This window comes from Sinocyclocheilus rhinocerous, unplaced genomic scaffold, assembly GCF_001515625.1.
Source record: "Sinocyclocheilus rhinocerous isolate Xijiao unplaced genomic scaffold, SAMN03320098_v1.1 scaffold681, whole genome shotgun sequence".
Classification (NCBI taxonomy): Eukaryota; Metazoa; Chordata; class Actinopteri; order Cypriniformes; family Cyprinidae; genus Sinocyclocheilus; species Sinocyclocheilus rhinocerous.
This window is the reverse complement of record NW_015641029.1, coordinates 369887-382766: the sequence shown is the minus strand read 5'-3', so window position 1 is coordinate 382766 and position 12880 is coordinate 369887. Positions and strand designations below refer to the sequence as shown.

General features: G+C 37.0%; 1 protein-coding gene across 1 annotated transcript in view; it reads left to right on the top strand.

Annotated features, from left to right (window-relative positions):
* Positions 1–12880, top strand: part of LOC107754131 (sorbin and SH3 domain-containing protein 2-like) — a 40622-nt gene that overhangs the window by 4420 nt on the left and 23322 nt on the right. Inside the window, exons 3-10 of the mRNA XM_016570453.1 lie at positions 4165–4191; positions 4561–4685; positions 5027–5611; positions 7325–7711; positions 9285–9405; positions 10808–10983; positions 12383–12449; positions 12559–12609. Of these exons, the coding sequence (XP_016425939.1) occupies positions 4165–4191; positions 4561–4685; positions 5027–5611; positions 7325–7711; positions 9285–9405; positions 10808–10983; positions 12383–12449; positions 12559–12609 (1539 nt within the window). The remainder of the gene's footprint in view (positions 1–4164; positions 4192–4560; positions 4686–5026; positions 5612–7324; positions 7712–9284; positions 9406–10807; positions 10984–12382; positions 12450–12558; positions 12610–12880) is intronic.

Here is a 12880-nt window from a genome sequence, read left to right as displayed (position 1 = left end):
CTATCTGTCTGTCTGTCGCTATCTACCTATCTATCTATCTGTCTGTCTGTCTGTCGCTATCTATCTATCTGTCTGTCTGTCTATCGCTATCTATCTATCTATCTATCTGTCTGTCTGTCTGTCTGTCGCACTTAAAACGTGTCTCTCCTCTCACTCAAACTGTGTCCTGTGCACTCTCAAATCTCTGTGCTCATGCACTATAGATATTAATTATTTTCGCACCTGAATTAAACGTTGTCAAAAGTTATCATTATGCACTTTTAAAAAGTAGTCTCAAAACTGATTTGTGCAGGGCCTTTCCTTGATCTTTTATTGTTGTATTTTTGTTTTAACATAAACTGGTTATTGTAGCGACTTTGTTTTACTATATCTCTTTTATGTTTGTATTTTGATCTTTTCTGCGAATGCACATATGCATGTCTTTGTAAAGGAGGCTACTTTGTATATACTGTTTTAAAGAGAGATTCGCGCTCGCGCATAATATTAATGTGCTTTCACGCTACAATAATGCGCTCTCGACATTTGTCATTAAAATAACGCCATAGTTCTGTCTTAAATCAGAAGATTTAAGATTAAAGATTCAGGTGCGAAAAGAATTAATATCTATAGTGCATGAGCACAGAGATTTGAGAGTGCACAGGACACAGTTTGAGTGAGAGGAGAGACACGTTTTAAGTGCGTGCACTCTCTCCGGGCGTGAGCAGCGTGTATCTGAGCGCACGCGTCCGGTTTTGTGCAAGAGCAAAAGAAATCTGCGCGCGCATTATATTAATGTGCTTTGGCGCTACAATAATGCGCTCTCGACATTTGTCATTAAAATAACGCCATAACATTTGTCTATTTTTTTCTTTTGTTATGTCCTTAGATCTTAGGATATGAGAACAGAGGTATTAGATTTAGGATCTTCCATGTTGTCAATATATTTGTTAATATTTTAAAGGCCAAATACATGTTGCCTATTTAATATGTTTTACATTCTATTATACATACAGATTTACTCAAATGTTTCACATCTGTAAATGTTTAACATCTTTAAATTAAGCCTGTCAATTTACTGAGTTAATTACGGGTGGTTATAGCTTAAAGGGGTCACATGATGTTGCTAAAAAGAACATTATTTTGTGTATTTGGTGTAATGAAATGTGTTTATGCGGTTTAAGGTTAAAAAAACGCATTATTTTCAACATACTGTACATTATTGTTTCTCCTCTATGCCCCACCTTTCTGAAAACCGTAGATTTTTACAAAGCTCATCGGTCTGAAAAGCGAGGTGTGCTCTGATTGGCCAGCTATCCAGCGCGTTGTGGTTGGCCGAATACCTCAAGCGTCTGAAGGAAATGTTACGCCCCTACCATACTGTGATGCCCTGTCCGGCCGGAGCGACGAGACAAAAACATTAAAACCCATTATAAACGAGGCATTTGTTGCATCCAGTAAACATAATTACGGATTATAATGACTTATACTGTCTTTTTAGCACCAAGAGCTTGTAACACTCCAAAGAGAAAGGAAAAATTGACATCGCATCATATGACCCCTTTAATAAAAAGTTAATTGTGTGCCTTATCGCATATTTAAATGCAGTAATATGTAATTTTCTTACTATCAGAGCAATTTAAAATTAAAGTTAATTTGATTAAACTTTCTAATCAATTGATAGCCCTACATTAAATAAGAGCTTTTGATGCAATTATAACATACTAGTGAAAAAAGGGACATAGGATGCATTTTCTCTGAATGTAAGCTTTTCTATAACGGTTTTCCAATTGAATGTAATCTAATCTGCCTTCTGAATTAAAAAATAATGCTCAGTCTGCAGTCAGCTATATTGAATACTATGTGTTGAATGCTGTAGAGACTGTTCAGGTTTTAATTAAATCAATAAAACCATTTACCCTTTCAAAAACACACACACACACACACACACTCAATGGGCCCTATTTTAACGATCTAAGTGCATGGTCTAAAGCGCGCGGCACAGGTGCACCTCAGGGCGTGTCCGAATCCACTTTTGCTAGTTTAACTACGGGAAAACGGTCGGCGCGCCCGGGCACATGGTCTAAATGGGTTGTCCCTGTTCTCTTAATGAGTATTGTAATGGGTTTTTTTTGGGCGTAACGTGCAATAAACCAAATGAGAGTGTCATCTCCCATTCCCTTTAAAAGCCAGTTGCGCTCGTGCCATGGCGGGTTCGCTATTTACATGGCGGAATGTAATTTTTCATTTTTAAAAATGTTTGTGTGCTGCTGCATGTCCCTGTGTGTGTAATAAGCAAAGTGTACGCACGTTGTGCACCTGGCTATAGGCACATATTACTAACGCGCTCTTTAAATAACAAAGAAAAAATATTGCGCCAGACTTTAGACCAAGTGTTTGTTGGTCAATGGCGCAGTCTATTTCGGTTGCCTCAAAATAGCAACGCGCCTGAACACACCTAATTTTTCAGACCAGCACGCCCATATGCGCGAAATGGGCGCAAATGCATTTGTTATTGCCACTAGGTGCCGCTTTTGGAGCGGTAAAAATAGAGGTTTCCACAGTAACGCTGTACTTATGCACTATTCCATGAAGTTTTGTAGTATAAATAGTGCGGTTTTCCGATTTAATGTAATCTAAGCTGCCTTCTGAATTAAAAAATAATGCTCAGTCTGCAGTCAGCTATATTGAATACTATGTGTTGTATGCTGTAGAGACTGTTCAGGTTTTAATTAAATCAATAAAACCATTTACCCTTTCAAAACACACACACACACACTCAATGAGATTTTAATGTAAAAATAAAAAGACTAGCTGCCATTTTTCTGTGCTGATAGTTACAAGGATCCAGGCATTTTCACTGTTATATTCTGCTGGTTGAGTGAGTCTGCTGAAAAAGTGACATGCTGTCAAGACCTGCCAGAGATATGACAACACGTCTTTAATTTTTGAAAAGCTGCTGGCCACAGACAGGCAGTCAAGCATTCATTCACAGATGCACAGTTGTACTCTTTTAATGCTGAATTGTTTTTTTATATTTAATCTGTATCTATCTGTATTTATGTTCTACTGTTAGTGTTATCTGCATGCACCAAGGGTCTGAGAGTAACGCAATTTCAATTCTCTGTATGTATGTGCTGTACATGTGGAAGAATTGACAATAAAGCAGACTTGACTTAACTTGACTTGTTTAAGGCATGGACAGGTTTGACGAAATACAGCAGATGTTTAAATAGCATCATGGAGACCATGCCCTTCACTTTTACTTGTAATAGCCCATACAATGCTGCAACCTCTATCATTAGGACAGCATGTGCTCATGTATATTTTGCAATATACAGGACCAGAATTAATTGTTGTAAAATCTATTAGTTTGTGTTCAAAATTTAAGCTTGTGTTCTTCCTAGTCAGGCTGTTGTCCCCACATGCTTCAAAGCTACCACCATCATTCCAGTCCCGAAAATGTGCTGCTTTATATATTTTTTTTTACATTTTACCTTATTTGTATATTTGTATAGTTGTATTTTATATTTAATCTGTATCTATCTGTATTTATGTTCTACTGTTAGTGTTATCTGTATGCACCAAGGGTCTGAGAGTAACGCAATTTCAATTCTCTGTGTGTATGTGCTGTACATGTGGAAGAATTGACAATAAAGCAGACTTGACTTGACTTGACTTCCAATCTTCGAGTTTACATATTGTAGTTTTAATCATCATTATGAGAGTAGTGTTTCAAACTTTGTGTGGTCTTATACTAGCGGTCTCTTTCTTTCTCTGTGTTCAGTAGCAGCTTCTGCTATGTAATCTTCTTGTTCTCTGTAATTTCCCTACTCAGGGAACCATGGTTACATAAGTAACCTGAGACGATCTTTCTTTTCATTCCCATACTGTGGACATTATGCACCAATGGCAGGGCCATCTCACATGGTGTAATAAGCAAGATAAGACATAACTAAAGAAAAAACAGCTTAGTTAACAGCTTAGTAGTTCAAAATATAGGCATAGCATTGGAGTATTAAAAAGAAAACCTGATCCATGTTCTCCCTTGGTTTCAATGGGTATGACCTTTCTGCATGTGTTGTGTCTTTTGTCATATGTTTGTCTTGCTTTTCTGTGGTCATTCTATGGTGTTATCATGGTAAATGCATTTTTATGTTTATTTTAATGCATCTTTACTTTCCACAGGTAGTGATTCCCAGTCATCAGATTCAGGCAAGTGTTTGTTGGATGTGTATGTGCGTCTGTCTTCATTATTGTGTTTATATAAATATTAATGTGTACTATACAGTGGACACATGAAGTATTTGGGCACTTAGGAGGCATTTTACTACATAAAAAAGCATTTTAGTATTTTGTAAATATGTTTATAGTAGTTATTAATATTTTGAAGTAGCTTTTTTATATGTTCAGTTTGTCGTTTTTTGTTAAAGTTTTAGTGATTTAGTATTGTGCTTTTGTCATTTTTATTAGATTTTTTAAACAAATATATATATATTTAGCTATATATGTCTGTGTGTATGTGTGTGTGTGTGTGTGGGGTGGGGGGGGGTTTATTTATTTATATTTTTTATTTGTGTGTAGATGCCTGGCGTTCACGCAGTGTGTCTGAGGGGTTAAGGAATGGAGATGCCAGCAGCGCGTCCTTGACTGCTAAAGGCTTCCGCAGCGTTAAACCCAACCTACAGGATAAGAAATCTCCCACACCGGTACACATTCATTTATAATACTTTTTTTTTTTTAAATAAGCTATTAATGCATTCCTGCTTCTTGATCATACTGCTGTTAGATTTTGCACCCTATTCATTTTATTTTCACAACAAAAAATCCTCTGCTTTCATATTATGTGCTACTTTGAAATTATTTTGCTTCACAACTGTTTGGATTAATATTGGTCATGGTCTTTTTCCAATATGATAACGTCTTTCTAGAGGATTCATATCAAGTGTGATTTTCTTGACCCCTAAAGCAGTCGAATTGAAATTTCTCTGAGAAAATTTGCTTTATTTAAACTAACTTTACATATTTGAATTGACCTTTTCTCTATCAGGTCCCCTTGCCGCCCCCTCGGAGAGAGAGCTATCACATGACCCCTAACCCCCCATCTTACAGTTCCCTTGCAATGCTGTCAAACACCTCCCTCTCTTCCCCACAGAGTAATGATGTCATTTCCTCAGGCTCTTACAACATCCAATCTAGTGCCACCTCCTCATACTCATACTCTAAGACCACCCGAACCTCCACTAGCACCTCTGGAGCCCCCCTTGAGGAGCCCCCCTTGTCCCAACAGGCTAATGCTAACAGTTTTATCACTCGTGTTCTGGGGAACAAATTGTCATCTTCAAAATTCTCAAGTGACCAACTAAATGCAGCACCTAACAAGATGAACATGATTAAAACTGACCCAAAGTCTAAAACTAAGCCAAAAAGTACATCTGCTTCCCCACCTCAAGACCCCACTGCTACTTCTGAAACACACGTAGCTTCTCTCTCCATCCAGTTAGCTCCTCGCAGTCCAGAAGCTCAAGCAGAGACCCAGTCAGGGCTTGAGACTAAATCCAGGACAAACGCAGTGGACCCCGCTGACCCCATGCGAGCCCCTGTTGTACCACCAAGACCAGCAAGCAGTTTGGTGGTATTATTGTCATTTATTTACAGTGATAATGTACACTTATACTACTAGTCAAAAGTTTGGAATAATGACGATTTTTAAATGTTTTTGAAGTCTCTTATGCTCACCAAGTCTGCATTTATTTAATTAAAACTACAGTAGAAACAGCAATATTGTGATAAATACCATTTAAAACTGCTTGCTTTTTGAATATATTACTGTGATGACAAAGCTAAATTTTCAACATCCATTTCTCCAGTTTGCAATGTCACATGATCCTTCAGAAATCATTCTAATATGCTGATTTGTTGCTCAGTTATTGTCATTTATTATTGGTATTCAGTTATTAATATTTTTTCTTATTATTATCAGTTTAAAACACTGAACTCTCTGCTGAATGTTGAGGATTCTTTAAACAGAAAATTCAAATAACAGCATTTATTTGAAATAGAAATCTTTACACATTATACAGTGTCTTTACTGTTACTTTTAATCAATGTAATGCATTCTTGTTGAATATAAGTAATAATTTATTTTAATAATTTATTTAACATTTTTTAATTATTATTATTATTTTAAATCGTACTTACCTCCAACTATGCAATAGTAGTGTGTCACAGTTTCCACACACACACAAAACATTTTTTTTAAGCAGCACGGTTTTCAACACTAATAATAAGAAATGTTTCTTAATCACCAAACTAGCATATTACATTAAAGGGGTCATATGATGCGATTTCAAGTTTTCCTTTCTCTTTGGAGTGTTACAAGCTCTTGGTGCATAAAGAAAATCTGTAAAGTTGCAAAGACTAAAGTCTCAAATCCAAAGAGATATTCTTTAAAAGATGAAGCTCGCGATTATGGTAAGGGGCGTTACATTTCCGACGAGTGCTTGCGGTGTTCGGCCAATCACAATGCACTGGGTCAGCTGGCCAATCAGAGCACACTCTAAAAAATGCTGGGTTGTTTTAACCCAACTTTGGGTCAAATATGGACTAACCCAACTGTTGGGTTACATTTTTCAATTACATTTTTAACCCTAAAGTTGGGTTAGTCCATATTTGACCCAAAGTTGGGTTAAAACAACCCAGCATTTTTTAGAGTGCAGACTGCGCTTGTCAAAGGTTGGGGCTTTGTTGAAAACGACGTGTTTGAGAGAGGCGGGGCATAGAGGACCTACAATAATGTACAGTATTTGAAAAAGAATGTGTTTTTTGAACATTAAAGCATGTCAACATATTCTGTTACACCAAATACACAAAATAATGATCTTTAAAATAGCATCATTGATATGACCCCTTTAATGACTTCTGAAAATATATTAAAATATAAAACAGTTATTTTAAATTATAATAATATTCTTAAATTTTACTGTATTTCTCATCAAATAAATACAGCCTTGGTGAAATCTTAATTATTCCACATTTTGGGAAATTTTGGTGTCTCTATTTCTTACAGTATACTCACAGTGTGACCCATTTAGCATTCATTCATCTTCATCTGATGGAATGGAGTGAACGTACACAGACAGCTTGATGAAAGAATGTGTGTTTACTGCTAATTACTATTTTATTTTTCCAGCAACCTTTTATTCCTTCCCACAGTTTCACTTGTTCTTCTTCACTCAACATGGTTCAATGTGCCCGTATGTCACTTCTTGTTCACTGGCTTTGCTTTATGTTCACTTTCAATTCTTGTCTTCCTTCCCTTTTATTCCCTCTCACCCTCCTCCATCAGCGTGAGTTTTCCCCTGTAAGAGGGAGCACCAGGCCGCTCTCTTCTGGACCGCCCTCCCCGGACCCTTCAGCTCGCCGGTCACCGTATAGCCGGGCCAGTCAGGATTCCCCTGACTTCCTGTCAGGGCTATTGCCCAAAGCCCTGTCGCCAACACCCTATGCCCCTCTGGAACGTTCCGGGCTAATGTCGGCCTCACCTGCCCCGTCACCAGTAACCGTGTCAGCGCTGAGTCATTATTCATCATCCACAGCTGGGCTGGAGGAGCTGCAGATCTGCAGCATGGACTCCTCCCCCGCAGGCACACCCACCCCATCCCCCACACTCAGCCACGCCTCCAACGCCCCTGACGAGATTCCTGCCGCCCCGTCAGCTGCCACGGGCACTAACGTAACTATCACGCTCAACTGGCACACCTCACTCCAGTCTGGTGCCACGTTTGTTTGAATCTGCTCGTGTTTGTATGTCGCCACTAGTCTTTCAGCGCTGTTGAATGTCTAACTTTGAGTCACATGCTTGAATGTGTCAGCTTACAGCAGGTGGCTGCTTTGTCTTTTGTTTTATGCTTGATTTTCACTCTGTTTTATGTATGCAGTTATTCATTGTATGCTATGTATGTTGTTTTCCCATTTAAAGTCAACATGCACACATGTTTTAAAATGAAACATGTTTGATGATCTGAAACATTAAAGTGTGACAAACATGCAAAAAATAAGAAATCAGGAAGGGGGCCAACACTTTTTCACACCACTGTATATATTTGTTGTTCTCGATACAGTTTATATAATATACTGTATACAACTGGCAATCATATACTGCTAAAAATATATTGTAATTTGTTATTGCTGCTGTAATGTTTATTAATATATAAATGTACACTGTTCTAAAGTTTCGAGTCAGTAAGGTTTTTGGTGTTTTTAAAAGAAGAAGGCTGCATTTATTTGATCAAAAATACAGTTTTTGTACAAAATACAATTTAATATATTTTAAATAATGCAATTAATTCCTGTGATGTCAAAGCTATATTTTTAGCAGCCATTACTCCAGTCTTTGGTGTCAATTATTATATTCTAATATGCTGATATGGTGCTCAATGTTGAAAACAGTCTTGCTGCTTAATATTTTTGTGGAAAACCATGATGCATTTTTTAAGATGCTTTGATTAATAGAAATTCAAAAGAACATTTCAAATAGAAATCTTTTAGCAATATAAATATCTTTACTGTCACTTTTTGATTAATTTAATGCATTCTTGTCAAATAAAATAATGAATGCCTTATTTAAAAAAAAATAATAATAATACAAATAAATAAATCTTACTGACCACAAACATTTAAATGATAATGTGTATATATATAATATTTCATACTATATATTAAAAGAAGTATGAAGTCCAGGTATGTGTTTGAAGAAAGAGGACATTTTAATTTCATGTAGACTTTAGGGTTCTTATGATGACCTGTGATTTCCTATGTGACCTTTCATGAAGTTTGTTTGAGATTAACATTTGCATTTTATATTGCTGCTGTTGACTGAAGACTTGAACTTCTTTGGAATATGAATTTATAATGGTACCATATTCCAGTGTTAACACTCTTTCTTACATAGATTGTCCTGCACTCATTATCTACTAAAGGTTCTTTCAAAGTATGTTTGTTGTCATGTAGTCTAACAATTTTTCAGTTACCTCTTCATTTGTCATCCATCATCCCACTTATGTTACTACAGAAGCACCAACATCTGATCACAACCTTTATCCTTTTTGTAACAGCGTTTTCCTCAGTAATGACATTTCTCACATTTGTTGTACAGTATCTTTTGATGTGTGCTCTCATGTCTCAACTTCTTGTCCCATAGCTGTCACCCACTCATACTTGTTTGACGAAAGTGACTCTACAAATGACATAATTCCATCTCTTGTAAACTGTTTTTTTTTTTATTTGTTTTTTTTTATGTTGCCCAGGGTCAGATGGCAGTGAACGGAAGCTCTCAATCTCAGAGGCCCTTCTCTCCGCCTGTGTACCCACCTCCACCCCCAACCCTCAGCCCAGGCCTGGTAAAGATCCAGCAGGGTCGTAGTTCAGGTGAGAGGAAAGTCCCACACAGACCTCTGGCTAGTATTGCAAAGCAGAGTTTCAGCCAAACGTTGCTTATTCAGACCTAAAACCGCCCACTTAGACTGGAATAGGATGTCTGAACCACATGTAAAACTAGTTTTTGTATGTGATGTAGACATAAAAAGAGAGATAGTAACTGCATCAAACTAAATCTATATCATAATAGCCTAGTAGATAGGCCTACTACTTTTTGTTTGAAACTTACTTCATGACTATTTGGCATTATGGGATAGTAAAGTGTCCATGACACTCCAAAATCTTGCCGGACGTAGTAGGTCATCCAGGTACTTTTGCATATTTTATTTTAGAATACAATGAGTTTAGACATACTCTTTGGTGTACTGTTTTTCGCATACAAAATAGTATGGAAGTAAGCCTATTTGGACACATCAAATGTTTTCTAAAAAACACTTTCCTCAATTGTCTTTGTGTCCTTCTATTGATTGAGTACTAGTATTGGCGCTCTAAAATAATGGATTTGTAATGCACAATTCTTGTTAGTGGATGCCTGTATTGGCAGTTAACGGTGCAGTCTGGTCCTCAGGATATGATGCATTTGCATCCATTAGGCCAGACCGGAGCAATCAATACCTGAACACAGGGAAACTGAGGAGAGGCAAAGCTCTGATACTTTGGGTGGGGTTTGCTTAGGAAGGCAAATTCATACAATTGTTGTAGTAGTTTAAAGAAAAGATGCTGACAGATAGTTTGCTGTAGTGTTTCCTCATGTCATTGTCTTTTTGCTAGTGCAAACTTGCATAGATGTGAAGGAATAAAAGTAGCTGTCTCATTTACGCTGTGTCATACATATTTCATAGTTCAGGGTGCTTAGTCAGGGTGAGAGCCATGTCAGTGTTCCTGCTCTATTAGATTAGATTTGACTGTGACTGTCCAGCTCAGACTTCTGTCACTATATATATTTTTTGGGCTGACACTGTGTGATATTTGCCCTGATTATGCCATCTGATACAAATTTTGGGAAACATTATAGATTGCTTTCGTCAAAGGCAGTTTTTGATCGCTTAGTGTGACATTCTAGTGTGACAATGGCCAATTAATTGCCTTTCTGATTAATATTAGCATCCAATGAAGTACTGACACTAACACATTTTGAGTGCTGCAGTGTGACTGTATCTATGGCAGCAGTCTAATGAAGAGCCAATAGTAGCACAGCAATCAATGATGTGTGTGTGAGTGAGAGATGTTTAGTTAAAAAGGTTGATACTAGGTTGTTGCACTGTCTTCCCTCACTGTTACCCAGGAACTCACTGGGGTCACAATTAGACAAGAATCAATTGTAAAGGACAGCACTTGTTTTACTCTTTTTATCTGTCTCTAACCTTTCTCTCTCTCTCTCTCTCGCACTCAGAGGGTTCAGAGACGGTGAAGAGAGAGACCGTTGTCTCTGGTCAGACAGTGGTCAGTAGCTCTGTGCCCATCGCTCGTTTCTCAGAGGAAGAGAAGAAGGTGTCCATCATAAAAGCACCCCATTACGAAGGCATTGGACCAGTGGATGAGTCAGGCATTCCCATCGCCATCCGAACGGTGAGTGATATCCAGACATTTTTAAGGGAACTGACAAAAATGACAAATTAAAAACAACTACACTTTTAAAAAGATTGTCCTTATTCCTTAATAAAATAAAGATTATTGAAGTAAGTTTTACAAGTAAATCCTAGTCTTTCTACTTAAAAATTGCATATTCAATGGGTTTCTTGCTGTTTCTTTGTTATTATTTGTGAATTTTATGAGCAAATTTGGAGTGAAAATTATTACAAAGTAAATACTACACCATTTTTCAGTGTATTTTGCTCCTTTAAAATTTATTTCACCTATGTTTCACTGTAGCAAATTTGAGTTCATTATATATACACTAAAATGTATACACAGTTTTGTCATTAATGTGTCATGATGACACTTTTGCTAAGTATTTAGTGATTGTTTTGTCTTTAAAGTTATGACTGATATATTTACAGATAAGTAATTTGTCTGCCCATAACTGCATGTGATACAATCAATAGACATTAACTATTTGTTATAAATCAGTTCATTCTGGATTTCAAATTTTTGGGGTTGGCATTTAGTCCAACAGCACTGAGACTTTTCACTGTTTCACATTCAGACAAACTGCCAGTCTGCAAGTTACATCCTTATGTGTATGTATGTTGCAGCAAAGGATTGTCTTTAGGAATGAGTCATTGAATCATTTATTCAACCGATTCGTTCAAAACACTGATTCATTTAGGAAAGAGACAGCTGCTTGTTGCTCGGAAGACGGGAGGGGTTTTGACATCATTTGGAAATATTTTTGTTGGCAAAAAGTTACTCAATAATAATTCCATGTATTGAACTGTTTATATAAATGTACTACCAATGAGTTGATAGTGCTATACAACATGAAGGCACAGAAATAGAAACAAAAAAAAAATATTGACAGAATATTCTGCTGCTTATCGCGCTTGTGACTGGTTAATCCAAAAACTGAGATTTACATGATGTTTTATTACCTGATACTTTATCAAAACAAAACCAAGCACTCTTTCTTTCTTTCTGAATGATTTTAAACAGCACAACATCTGTTCACTGTCACTGGACAGTTTAAAACAACAGATCAGCTGTTAATGATCTGTTTTGAGGGCACTTTTTCTTGATTTGTGTTTTGACATTTGATCCTCTTATTGTGGTTAGAGGAATGCTTCTGAGCTCTCAGCAGGTCAGACTGTCTGTGAATGTGTGTGTTTGTGAGAAGAAGAGAACATTCCTGGCTCTTTCCTGGACGGTTACTATGATACTCCCTGTCTGTCTCTCTCACTCTGTGCTCTGGTGATTTTGTTGGTTGTCAGGTAATGACAAATGCTGTTAGCTGTTTGTGCGCTTAACCAGCAAACTGACAAGGCAAATCGCTTGTGTGTGTGTGTGTGTGTGTGTGTGTGCTTCTATTTAGACTGTGGACAGACCCAAGGACTGGTACAAGACCATGTTCAAACAGATCCACATGGTTCATAAAGCAGGTGAGTGAGTGGGAGGACACAAAGAACGTATCCTGCAGTATTCATTTCAGATGACCCACAAACACACACTATGTTTGATTTTATTTCCGTTTAATGTTGTTTTCACCAGATGATGACTATGCAGACACATATAATGCAACATACGCTGTCATAAACAATGGTAAGTTCTGTGAAAGCTGAAGATCAGATATTAACTTTCATATCTGCTTAATCCAACACATGTATGTAGTAAAAGTTTAAATCATGTCTGTGTTCCTTTATGTGAGAAGGGTTTTTATGTGTGTGTGTGTGTGTGTATGTGTGTGTGCGTGTGTGTGTGCATGTATATATATATATATATATATATATATATATATAAATAATAATTCTGCATGATCTTTCATTCACAAAATTCTAACCTATCATTGAAGTAAAACAATGGAAAGTGGGGG